The 13,798-nt window shown below is 46.0% G+C and overlaps 1 protein-coding gene across 1 annotated transcript; it reads left to right on the top strand.

Annotated features, from left to right (window-relative positions):
- Nucleotides 1-6,724: 6,724 nt before the first annotated feature.
- Nucleotides 6,725-13,468, top strand: LOC141082378 (oocyte zinc finger protein XlCOF29-like). The gene is made up of 3 exons (XM_073566317.1): nt 6,725-6,754; nt 12,965-13,114; nt 13,244-13,468. The coding sequence occupies exons 1-3, from the start codon at nt 6,725-6,727 to the stop codon at nt 13,466-13,468; spliced, it is 405 nt and encodes a 134-aa protein (XP_073422418.1).
- The last annotated feature ends 330 nt before the right edge of the window (nt 13,469-13,798 follow it).

Genomic DNA, 13,798 nt, shown 5'->3' with positions numbered 1-13,798 from the left:
AATAACGGTCATTTTGACCCGGGGCGCCCACACTTTTACATGCCGCTGTCAATGCTTCATCCCGCTGATGCTCAATATTTAATAGAGTCTTACTATTAAACTTAATGAAAAGTTCGGTGAATTTCTTTGAGCTGTTATTACTAGAGATGAGCGAATATCGTCGGAGAAGTTGTTATTGGCTAATATCACTTACCGAATAGCTGCATCGGGACCCCGGATCCCTGGAGCGCTCCCGATAATCAGCTGCATGTGTCGCCCTCCATGCAGGTGCTGTGACTATCACACAGAGCGACACACGCAGCTGATTATCGGGAGCGCTCCAGCACACTGAGTCCTGCACACACTGAGGCCCCTGATCATGTGACCCCTGGCTCCTCCCCTCCTGTGACCTCATCACAGGTCCTGTGTGCACAGAGCAGTCATATATGTGTGGGACACTCCTGGATCTTCTGCTTTCTGGGCCGGTTCCTCCTGTGAGTCCTATTAACCCTTTCACTCTCTGTATTCTCCTTTCTGACAGGACAATATCTGAATTCGGACAGTGTGACGGGAATTTCAGCAATGTGGAAGGAAAAAATGACAATTGTACTTTTTTTCCTCACAAAAATGTGACTTTAGCCCCAAAATCGGCAGCGTAACAAATCCTTATTTCCCCACTGTAGTTTGTAGACTCCATATACAGATCCCTTAAGTGTGAAAAGAGCTGAATTCCTCACTTAGGGTATGTGCACATGGTGCGGATTCTGCTGCTTTCTACAGTACCTTTATTTCCTATGGAAATTAAAAAATGCTGTGCACATGCTGCGGATTTTTCCGCGCGGTTTTGCTGCGGTTTACAATCCGCAGCATGTCATTTGTTTGGTGCAGAAACGCTGCAGTTTTACACCTCATCCATTATGAGGTGTAAAACCGAAGGACTTTTGTCCTGCGGATTTACCTGCGCTTTTCTCTACAAAATCTGCACACCCAAAAAACTACGTGTGCACATAGCCTTTAGTTATTGCATTTTGGAAATTGCCCCCACTGGGAATTTATCTCCAGGTAAAGGCACAATTGTGTCTCCATGGGGGTTGTGCTCACAGCCCAACATCGTGCGGCCTCCAAAGAAATGCCACCCCGCACCATTACTGACCACTGCCAAACCGGTCATGCTGAAGGATGTTGCAGGCAGCAGATCGCTCTCCACGGCGTCTCCAGACTCTGTCACGTCTGTCACATGTGCTCAGTGTGAACCTGCTTTTATCTGTGAAGAGCACAGGGCGCCATTGGTGAATTTCCCAATCTTGGTGTTCTGTGCCAAATGCCAAGCGTCCTGTACGGTGTTGGGCTGCGAGCACAACCCGCATCTGTGGACGTCGGGCTCTCAGACCATCCTCATGGAGTCAGTTTCTAACCATTTGTGCAGACACATGCACATTTGTGGCCTGCTGAAGATCATTTTGCAGGGCTCTGGCAGTGCTCCTCCTGTTCCTCCTTGCACAAAGGTGGAGGTAGCGGTCCTGCTGCTGGGTTGATGCCTTCATACGGCTCCCTCCACATCTCCTGGTGTACTGGCCTGTCTCCTGGTAGCGCCTCCAGCCTCTGGACACTACGCTGACAGACACAGTAAACCTTCTTGCCACAGCTCGCATTGATGTGCCATCCTGGATGAGCTGCACTACCTGAGCCACTTGTGTGGGTTGTAGAGTCCGTCTCATGTTACCATGAGTATGAAATCACAACCAACATTCAAAAGTGACCAAAACATCAGCCAGAAAGCATTGGTACTGAGATGTGGTCTGTGGTCCCCACCTGCAGAACCACTCCTTTATTGAGGGTGTCTTGATAATTGCCCATAATTTCCATCTGTCGTCTATTCCATTTGCACAACAGCATTTGAAATTGATTGTCAATCAGTGTTGCTTCCTAAGTGGACAGTTTGATTTCACAGAAGTTTGATCTGCTTGGAGTTATATTCTGTTTTTTAAGCGTTTCCTTTATTTTTTTGAACAGTGTATATAGGTAGAGATAGATTGTTCTTTTTTCTTTGCGTTGGAGGGGCCAATTCCAGCTATTGCTGTGGGATCTGTGATTTCTATCTACTCCACCGTGTACAGGATAATAGAGTATAATAAAGTAGTTATGGACGTGATGTAACTAACATTGTGCAGTGACTCTGCTTTCCATATAGTGATGGATATTTATTGTTGCTGAAACTGTAATTTTTTTCCACTTTAAACCTTTTTAAACCCCTCTGATCAGTGCGATCACACAACATACAAGCCTCTGATGGCTCCGGTGATGCCCTGTACTACTGTAGTGCCGTGTATCATCACTGCCTGTCAGTGTAATACTAACGGCCCCATACACATGAGATCAGAGTTGGCTGAACGGTCATTTGGCAGACGGCGATCTCTCCCGACTCCCCCATACACACAAATATTCCAGCTTTCCTGTGGTCTGTATGAGAGAGTCGCCTCCAGACTCCTCTAACGGATTATCCTCTGAAATTCAGGATGTCAGATCCTTCTCTGCCCTGACATCATCAGTCGGGAGGCCCCCAAATACATTATATGGTCGGCCAAACCCCCCCCGAAATCAGTGCTTTAATGGAACTTTAATGTGTATGGGGCGTTATAAGGTAACTTATTGGATGCTGCCTCTGGTCCGGCCTAATAGACCTTCATATATTGCAGCCCAGACACCATTATTAGGCATGTAAGTATCGCAGTAACTAAGCCGCCCCATACTATCGAGTACTTGGGGGCGGGGGGCATTCAGCCAAACTCTGTCACACCTTCTTAGATATCATGTTTGCTTTTCACAGCAGCAAGTGGTTAAACTGTCAGGGATTTTGTTGCAGCCTCATCTGTGCCGTCCCTGCGGTGTACATCTATGTTCTGGGGATCAAAAAGATTCATTTCTTTTTAATAAATGTTCAACATGTTAAAAATTATAAAATGTGTCTTCTGCTTTTTTCTTATTTTTTTCTTCTTACAAGAATTGTTGGAGCCAATTTTCTTTAGAAACATTTTAATATCGGCTTTTTCTGGAGTTTTTCTTGTAATATAGGAAAGCCTAAGGCCAGAAATAATCCCCATAAATCACTGTACATGGAGACTTTGGGATCAGATCATTTCTGTCCGTTGTGTTTGTGGAAACAAAAAATCTTTCTAAAAGCCTCAAACTTCTGTGTGTGACTCAGAGCTGAGATCTAACGTGATAGAAGATTACAGTGCGGGGAAGACGGGAAACCTTCATATAGACGGCCGGTGGGGATGGAGGCAGTGACCGACTCTGGCCAAATCTGTCTCTAGAGCCGTAGTAGAAGATGAAGATGTCGTCCTCATCATGAAGGAGTTATTTCTCATGTCGCGTGTAATGAATATCTCCTGCAGTATTGTTAATGCCGATTCCAGTGTCGGTAATGAGACGAGAATTAGCGTTATGGAAGATGAGTCTATGAGGAACGTGTTCAGCTGCCGACTCCGAGGAGGAAACTGCTTGTTGTCTGTGGCCTAAATATATAGGTTTTATTAGTAGATGTCAGGGAAGAAAACTAAACCCTGTAAGATAATAAATCTCCTCATATGTTTCCCTTATTATCTCCAGTAATTGTATTATTACACAGGATTCTTATGATGTTACATCGGATCATCTTCTTCTCATTCAGGTCTCTACAGTATCGGATCCTCTCAGTGAAGATCTTCCACAGAAGAGAATTTTCCTGATTTACCCATCAAGGATGGATATAGACAGAGACAAGATGGCGGAGAGGATGTTACACCTCGCCCTAGAGATCCTCTTCCGTCTCACTGGAGAGGTGAGAGATTCTGATGATGTCACATTACATCATTCTTATCTATGGGAATAACAGATGGACAGAACTGGAGAGGTGAGGACTCTGGGAATGTCTGTAGTTAGATTTATTAATGTTTCTCTCCATAACCAGGATTACACAGTGGTGAAGAAGACCTCTAGTGATCGCTGTCAGGACCCTGTGTCTGAGGGATGGGGAAGACCCCTGAGCCCAATCACGGGGCCTCCACCTCACCCCCTGATCCATGAGGACATCAATGACCAGAAGATCCTAGAACTCATCTACAAGATGATTGAGCTGCTAACTGGAGAGGTGACACTGCTGGGACTGCTGGGACATTATTACTATTTATTTATAAAGCACCATTGGTTCCATGGTGCTGTACATGAGAAGGGGTTACATAGAGTTACAGATATCATTGACAGTAAACAAACTAACAATGACAGACTGATACAGAGGGTAGAAAGGACCCTGCCCTTTCGGGCTTACATGCTACAGGATGGTGGGGAAGGAGACAGTAGGTTGGGGGGGTTGCAGCAGTTCCGGTGTTGGTTGAGGTGATATCTCCGGTAGTGGTGAGGAGGTAATGGAGTCATTGCAGGCTGTAGGCTTTTTTGAAGAGGTGGGTTTTCAGGTTCCGTCTGAAGGATCCGAGTGTGGTTGATAGCCGGACGTGTTGGGGCAAAGAATTCCAGAGAATAGGGGCACTTCGGGAGAAGTCTTGGAGGCGGTTGGGTGAGGAGCGAATAAGTGTGGAGGAGAGAAGGAGGTCTTGGGAGGACCAGAAATTACATGAGGGAAGGTATGGGGAGATTAGTTCAGAGACACATGGGGGAGACAGGTTATAGATGGCCTTGTAGGTCAGTATTAGTAATTTAAATTGGATACACTGAGGGAATGGGAGCCAGTGAAGAGATTTGCAGAGGGGAGAAGCGGAGGAGTAGCAAGGAGAGAGATGAATTAATCAGGCGGCAGAGTTGAGGATGGACTGGAGAGGTGCAAGGATGTTAGCAGGGAGGCCACAGAAAAGGATGTTGCAATAGTCGAGGTGGGAGAAGATGAGGGCATGTACAAGCATTTTAGTAGAATGAGGGTTGAGGAAGGGACGGATTCTGGAAATATTGTTGAGCTGGAGGCGGCAGGAGGTGGAGAGAGCTTGAATGTGCGGTTTAAAGGACACGGCAGAGTCAAGGGTTACTCCCAGGCAGCGGACCTTCGGTAGGGGGGAAAGCATGATGTCAATTGTTATAGAAAGGTCGGGTAAGGAAGATCTGTGAGATGGGGGAAAGATGATGAGTTCAGATTTGTCTACATTGAGTTTGAGTAAGCGAGAGGTGAAGAAGGAGGATATGGCTGATAGACACTCTGGGATTCTGGAGAGCAGAGAAGTGACGTCTGGGCCAGAGAGGTAGATCTGAGTATCATCGGCATAAAGGTGGTACTGGAATCCGTGGGACTTTATGAGTTGCCCCTGGCCAAGTGTATAGATTGAGAAGAGTAGGGGTCCTAGAACAGAGCCTTGGGGGACTCCAACAGAGAGAGGGTGGGATGAGGAGGTAGTGTGGGAGTGGGAGACGCTGAATGTGCGGTTGGAAAGGTATGAGGAAATCCAGGATAGGGCGAGATCTTTGATGCCGAAGGAGGAGAGAGGATGTTTAATAGGAGGCAGTGGTCAATTGTGTTAGGAGGAGTATAGAGTGTTGTCCCGTAGATTTGGCTGTAAGTAGGTCATTGGTAATTTTGGTCAGGGCTGTCTCAGTGGAATGATGGGGGCGGAAACCAGATTGTAGATTGTCAAAGAGCAAGTTAGATGAGAGGTGGAAGGAAAGTTCAGCGTGGGTGTGCTGCTCCAGGAGTTTAGAAGCGAATGGGAGCAGCGATATTGGGCGATAGCTGGACGTGGCTGTTAGGTCTAGGGTTGGCTTTTTAAGGATAGGCGTGATTGTGGCATGTTTGAAAGCAGAAGGGAAGGTACCAGAAGTAAATGATAGGTTGAAGAGGTGGTTTAGGGATGGAATAAGAGTGGTGGCGAGGTTGTGGAGGAGGTGGGATGGCATAGGATCAAGTGCACAAGTGGTGAGGTGTGATTTGGAGAGATGAGCAAGCTCCCCTTCAGTGATGTTACATAGGGAGGTTATGGGGTTTGGGCTTTGGTCTGGTGTGTAAAGGGGTTGTGGTGGTTGAGCAATAAAGACATGCCGTGTTTGGGCCATCTTGTTTTTGAAGTGTGCGCAAAGTCCTCGGCAGAGATGAGAGAGGTTGGAGGGGGAAGTGGTGGGTGGAGGAGAGAGTTAAAAGTACTGAACAACTGTTTGGGGTTGTGGGATAAGGAAGATACAAGGGATGTAAAGTAGGCCTGTTTAGCAGAGGTGAGGGCAGATTTGAATGCAAGTGTTGCTTGTTTGAGTGCAGTGAAGTCGTCTTGCGAATGCGTTTTCTTCCAGCGCCGTTCTGCAATTCTGAATGCTTACCGAAGCTTTTTAGTGGTGTTATTGTGCCAGGGTTGTCTATTGATTCGTCGCCGCACTCTGCTATGCATGACAGGGGCGACCGAGTCGATGGCTGATGCAAGAGTGGCAAGTGGCATTGTAGAAACTAGTGGCAGTGTCTGTGTCGTGGAGTGAAGATATGGAGGACAGTGGTAGAATAGAGTCAGAGAGTGTGCGAGTGTCTAGATGTGTGAGGTTTCTGCGGGGGTGCGCATGCTGCTGGACATGGGTGACAGGTGAGGAGGACAGGGATGAGAAAGTGCGTAGATGGTGGTCAGATAGAGGGGAGGTGGTGAAGTTAGAAAGACAGCAGAGGCGGGTGAAAACCATGTCTAATGTATGTCCGTCTGTCTGGGTGGCTGAGGAGGACCACAGAGTAAGTCCAAAAGATGATGTAAGGGACAGGAGTTTGGAGGCTGCTGAATGGTGGGTGTCAATGGGGATGTTCAAATCACCCATGATCATGGTGGGAATGTCAGCAGAGAGAAAGTGAAGGAACCAGGTGGAGAATTGGTCAATGAAGGCAGTGGTCGGACCTGGAGGTCGGTATAGGACGGCCACTTGGAGGTTGGAGGGAGAGTAGATGCGGACAGAGTGGACTTCAAAAGAGGGGAGGATAAGGGAGGGTAGAGGTTGGATTGGGTTGAAGGTGCAATTGGAAGAAAGGAGAAGGCCCACTCCTCCGCCATGTCTGTTGCCAGGGCGAGGAGTGTAGGTGAAGTGGAGGCCGCCGTAACCTAGCACAGCAGGGGAGGCAGTGTCGGAGGGTGTCAGCCATGTTTCGATGAGGCCAAGGAAGGAAAAATTACGAGAGGTAAAGAGGTCATGAATCACATGGAGTTTATTGCAGACGGAGCTGGCACGCCAGAGTGAGCCAAAGAGTGGGAGCAGGGTGGTGGGTGTCAAGGGCATGGATTTGAGGTGGGAAAGATTTCTGGTGTTTGTGTTGGTTTGGGAATGATAGAAGGGGGCAACAATGGGAGGTATGGGCTGTGTGGGTCCAGGGTTGAGAGATATGTCGCCAGCAGTGAGGAGAAGCAGAGAGAGGGAGAGCGTGTGGGAGAAGGAGGGTGGGTGGCTTGTTTTGTATTTTATTAGGAGAGCTCTGAGGTGGAGGAGCAGGTCAGCAGTGGAGGTCAGGTGGGGAGGCAAAAGGGAAGGAGAGATTATTATTTGGTTAGCGGGCACTGGGGTTTGCGGATAGCGAAGGCGAGGGAGGAGTAGTGGAGCCAAAACTGTTAGAGCGTATGTCAGCATGGTGAGAGTAATTTAGAAGGCAAAAGAAATTTAGTACATGTAAATGCAGCGGTTAGTCGTACCTTCTTGTCACTTCAGGCTCATTTCAGATGTTATCCTTAGAAGACATCCTTGCAATGACGGACCGTGGTCAGACAGATCTCTTAGTCTGAATTTATACTAACTTAACAGCACATGAAAGGGCCCAGGTGTGATCAGAAAGGGAGGAGCAGCAGGGAGACTGGATGCAGACACAGGAGACGATTAATTAAAGTCACAAGAGGAAATGCAAAGGGAGATAGTATTGCAGCCATAATATATACCAGTGATAGCAGACAGATACAGGGGTGATTGGGGTTCAGGAAAGCTGGGTGATGATGGTATTGCAGCCTGAACACATACCAGTGATAGCAGACAGATACAGGGGTGATTGGGGTTCAGGAAAGATGGGTGATGATGGTATTGCAGCCGGGATACATACCATTGATAGCAGACAGATACAGGGGTGATTGGGGGTCAGGAAAGATGGGTGATGATGGTATTGCAGCCAGAACACATACCTGTGGATGAAGCAGATCGATTGTCAGAGTGATAGTAATAGTGAAGCATAGCAATAATAATAATGAAGCATCTATAGCAGGGAGTCATTTTCAGGCATATTTCAGATGATATCCTTAGAATGACATCCTTGGAATGACAGACCGACATCATACAGTAACACTATGAAGGGATCGGGGGATGACGGTATCATTGTATGTGTCAGGTTCCTATAAGGTGTCAGGATGTCGCTGTCTATTTCTCCATGGAGGAGTGGGAGTATTTAGAAGGACACAGAGATCTGTACAAGAACGTCATAATGGAGGTTCCCCAGCCCCTCACATCACCAGGTAATAGACAGGACTAAATACACACGGCCTATAATTATCTGTATGTAGAGAATGAATTCAGTCCCTGTGTGTGTTTCCTCCAGATCTATCCAGTAAGAGGACAACACCAGAGAGATGTCCCCGTCCTCTTCTTCCACAGGACTGTAAACAAGAAGATCCCAGTGCTCCTCAGGATCATCAGGTAGATGGAGAGAAGGTGTCAGGAGATCTCCCCTATGATGTGTAGATGGCTGTGAAGGTCTTGTGCTCAGTCTTGTTTTATCCACCAGTATTATATGTTTTATACTTGTGTAATGAGAGCGGTGGAGATGGCAGTATTAGAGCTGACACCAGTGACCAGAGATAAACTTTTTACCTCCAATCACAGCTGGGTGGTCATGCTGTGTTCTGACAGTGTGGGAACCACGGCTCTGTGACCGGCGGGGATGATTTTACCGCCAATCAGAAGCACTACACCAGTGTTTACCACACTGCCATACAGCTTGGGAAACTCCGGCTTTTGTGCTGTGCATGTTCGGCTATATTCTGCTATTAAATCAGCAAAAGTGTTGTGCCTGCCATCTGATGTATATACTTCTCATCAAGTTCTTATTAAGTGAAGGAAAGTCTATTTTTTAACTTTGGTCTCCCTCATTCATCTCCATACCATCTGGTCTGGGCCTACAACAACAGCATGCCATCTGCGGAGTCGAGAGATATGACTCTGCTATAATGTGTGTGTATATATAATTATCCTATACTAGATGGTGAAACACAAACAGAAAGCACAGAATGACAAATGTGCAGAAATACCTTGCAGTAAGACATATAACAGTAGTCAGCAAGTGCTGATAAAAAGATGACAACAAATACAGGGTATTTAGTCAATACTTTTTTTGCAAAAAAATGTATCCCAAGCTGCTCCACCTCGTCAAGGTAACCCTTATTGAAGCAGTCCCTATCTAATGTATTTAAAACCTGAACATATGAACAGTGTCTAAATGACACTAGATGGTGGCCCGATTCTAACGCATCGGGTATTCTAGAATATGTATGTAGTTTATTTATGAAGATTTAAGAATAATGCAATGAATGTTCGGGCGGTGTAGAAAATTGCTTTGGAAAGGCTTCTGGAATCGACTTTGGGATTGCCCCTTGCAGACCTGGGGAGCTGGACCCTCATCTGACCTTGTTTTCCCTGGGCACACCGCTGGTAAAGGTTCCCTCTCTGCCTGCTGCACGCGCCATCTTCCTCCTTTGTGGTGACATCACCGCTACCCGGTGTTCGGGCGGTGTGGAGATTTCCTTCTGAACAGCATCTGCGTCCTGCCTTAGGCTTGCCCCTTGCTGACCGGGGTTTTTTCGCCCTCCTCTGCTCAAGTTAAGGCAGGGCACATCGTTGGTGAAGTTCCTGTGGAGGACTGCTGCGGGCGCCATTTTCCTCCACCTTCAGTGTTGTCCCCGGGCGCGACCAATCAGCGACGCGGGATTTCCGTTACAGACAGAATTAGACGATTATATACAGTGGGGAAAAAAAGTATTTAGTCAGTCAGCAATAGTGCAAGTTCCACCACCTAAAAAGATGAGAGGCGTCTGTAATTTACATCATAGGTAGACCTCAACTATGGGAGACAAACTGAGAAAAAAAAATCCAGAAAATCACATTGTCTGTTTATTTTCATTTTATTTGCATATTATGGTGGAAAATAAGTATTTGGTCAGAAACAAGCAATCAAGATTTCTGGCTCTCACAGACCTGTAACTTCTTCTTTAAGAGTCTCCTCTTTCCTCCACTCATTACCTGTAGTAGTGGCACCTGTTTAAACTTGTTATCAGTATAAAAAGACACCTGTGCATACCCTCAAAGAGTCTGACTCCAAACTCCACTATGGTGAAGACCAAAGAGCTGTCAAAGGACACCAGAAACAAAATTGTAGCCCTGCACCAGGCTGGGAAGACTGAATCTGCAATAGCCAACCAGCTAGGAGTGAAGAAATCAACTGTGGGAGCAATAACTAGAAAATGGAAGACATACAAGACCACTGATAATCTCCCTCGATCTGGTGCTCCACGCAAAATCCCACCCCGTGGGGTCAGAATGATCACAAGAACGGTGAGCAAAAATCCCAGAACCACGCGGGGGGACCTAGTGAATGAACTGCAGAGAGCTGGGACCAATGTAACAAGGCCTACCATAAGTAACACACTACGCCACCATGGACTCAGATCCTGCAGTGCCAGATGTGTCCCACTGCTTAAGCCTGTACATGTCTGGGCCCGTCTGAAGTTTGCTAGAGAGCATTTGGATGATCCAGAGGAGTTTTGGGAGAATGTCCTATGGTCTGATGAAACCAAACTGGAACTGTTTGGTAGAAACACAACTTGTCGTGTTTGGAGGAAAAAGAATACTGAGTTGCATCCATCAAGCACCATACCTACTGTAAAGCATGGTGGTGGAAACATCATGCTTTGGGGCTGTTTCTCTGCAAAGGGGCCAGGACGACTGATCTGGGTACATGAAAGAATGAATGGGGCCATGTATCGTGAGATTTTGAGTGCAAACCTCCTTCCATCAGCAAGGGCATTGAAGATGAAACATGGCTGGGTCTTTCAACATGACAATGATCCAAAGCACACCGCCAGGGCAACGAAGGAGTGGCTTCGTAAGAAGCATTTCAAGGTCCTGGAGTGGCCTAGCCAGTCTCCAGATCTCAACCCTATAGAAAACCTTTGGAGGGAGTTGAAAGTCCGTGTTGCCAAGCGAAAAGCCAAAAACCTCACTGCTCTAGAGGAGATCTGCATGGAGGAATGGGCCAACATACCAACAACAGTGTGTGGCAACCTTGTGAAGACTTACAGAAAACGTTTGACCTCTGTCATTGCCAACAAAGGATATATCACAAAGTATTGAGATGAAATTTTGTTTCTGACCAAATACTTATTTTCCACCATAATATGCAAATAAAATGAAAAAAAAAACAGACAATGTGATTTTCTGGATTTTTTTTTCTCAGTTTGTCTCCCATAGTTGAGGTCTACCTATGATGTAAATTACAGACGCCTCTCATCTTTTTAAGTGGTGGAACTTGCACTATTGCTGACTGACTAAATACTTTTTTTCCCCACTGTATATGTACACTAGATGGTGGCCCAATTATAACGCATCGGGTATTCTTGAATATGGCCAAATTCGTATGCGTTTTGCCGCAGAAAACATTTTTCACTCGTTATTCACGCGCGGAATTCAAGCGCATACCAAACGATTTGAAGCATCGCTTGGAATGTGATTGACAGGTTGGTCACACTTGTGAAGCATAGTGTTTTTGACAATTGTGATCAACTTTTTACTATTGATTGAAACCACAATTTTTTGCAAGTATTTAAATAGGCACTTCAACACATGAATCCACACTTGCGGGCAAAAAAGAATATTACTCCTTCTTATCCAAAATGAAGCGAACCACAATTATATTACAAACATGTAACTTTATTAAACAAAATAAAGACATTTAAAATTGGCTACATATTCATTGTTTCCTGATAACCTACCCCAAAAGGGGAAAAAAACAGCAGACAATTATCTCTGTTTTGTTTAATAAAGTTACATGTTTTTAATATAATTGTGGTTCGCTTCATTTTGGATAAGAAGGAGTAATATTCTTTTTTGTCCGCAAGTGTGGATTTTTACTATTGATGATGCCTATGCAGCATCAATAGTAAAAGATAGCATGTAAAAAAGACTAAAAAAAATTAAAAAAAGGTTATTCTCACCTTCAGACGGTCCCCGGACTCTTTCTTTCCTCTCCACGCTCCCGGCATCTTCCGTTCCCAGTTATGCTTAGCGCGAATTACCGGAGATGACGTCACTCTCGAGAGCGCGATGCTTGCGAGATTGCGACGTCATCAGCGGTCTTTCACGCAAATCATTACTGGGAACGGAAGATGCCGGCTGCGTGGTTAGAGGCGGGAGAGCTCCGGGGGCCGTCGGAGGGTGAGTATATCACTATTTTTTATTTTAATTCTATTTTTACAGGTTTATGGTACCCAAGGTCCGGAGGAGTCTCCCGACTCCTAGCGCCGCTGATCTCCCGACGGTAGCGGTGGCGTGTGTCCTTCAAATTCCGGACTGCGCCTGCGCACTGCGCCTGTCGCTGATTGGTCGCGGCCTGCCGGCCACGACCAATCAGCGACGCGGGATTTCCGTTACAGACAGACAGAGTTAGACGATTATATAAATAGATATATATATGTTATATATAGCTGACCCGTGGAAGCGCTGTTAGGCCGTCGTTAGAGTTTACTCACTCCTTTCTTCCGCCTCCCGGCCATGAAGTTTTAAACTTTTGCTACAAATAAACTACGGACTTTCAATATGGATCAGTGAGTGCTGCAGTCCTTACTTTCTTTGATGGTGAAATTATATAAATATAGATATATTCTGTATATATGTGTGTGTATGTATATGTATCTGTTTGGCAGAGTCATATCTCCCGACTCTGCAAATTGCATGCTGTCATTGTATTATTACACAGGATTCTTATGATGTTACATCGGATCTTCTTCTTTTCATTCAGGTCTCTACAATATTGGATCCTCTCAGTGAAGATCTTCTACAGAAGAGAATTTTCCTGATTTACCCATCAAGGATGGATATGGACAGAGACAAGATGGCGGAGAGGATGTTACACCTCACCCTAGAGATCCTCTTCCGTCTCACTGGAGAGGTGAGAGATTCTGATGACGTCACATTACATCATTCTTATCTATGGGAATAACAGATGGACAGAACTGGAGAGGTGAGGACTCTGGAAATGTCTGTAGTGAGATTTATTAATGTGTCTCTCCATAACCAGGATTACACAGTGGTGAAGAAGACCTCCAGTGATCGCTGTCAGGACCCTGTGTCTGAGGGATGGGGAAGACCCCTGAGCCCAATCACGGGGCCTCCACCTCACCCCCTGATCCATGAGGACATCAGTGACCAGAAGATCCTAGAACTCATCTACAAGATGATTGAGCTGCTGACTGGAGAGGTGACACTGCTGGGAATGCTGGGACATTATACAGTAACACTATGAAGGGATCGGGGGATGATGGTATCATTGTATGTGTCAGGTTCCTATAAGGTGTCAGGATGTCGCTGTCTATTTCTCCATGGAGGAGTGGGAGTATTTAGAAGGACACAGAGACCTGTACAAGAACGTCATAATGGAGGTTCCCCAGCCCCTCACATCTCCAGGTAATAGACAGGACTAAATACACACAGCCTATAATTATCTGTATGTAGAGAATGAATTCAGTCCCTGTATGTGTTTCCTCCAGATCTATCCAGTAAGAGGACAACACCAGAGAGATATCCCCGTCCTCTTCTTCCACAGGACTGTAAACAAGAAGATCCCAGTGCTCCT

Source organism: Dendrobates tinctorius, unplaced genomic scaffold, assembly GCF_039654945.1.
Source record: "Dendrobates tinctorius isolate UK_male_01 unplaced genomic scaffold, ASM3965494v1 ptg000017l, whole genome shotgun sequence".
Lineage (NCBI taxonomy): Eukaryota > Metazoa > Chordata > Amphibia > Anura > Dendrobatidae > Dendrobates > Dendrobates tinctorius.
The sequence above is the reverse complement of the archived record's forward strand: the minus strand, read 5'-3'. Positions and strand labels throughout refer to the sequence as shown.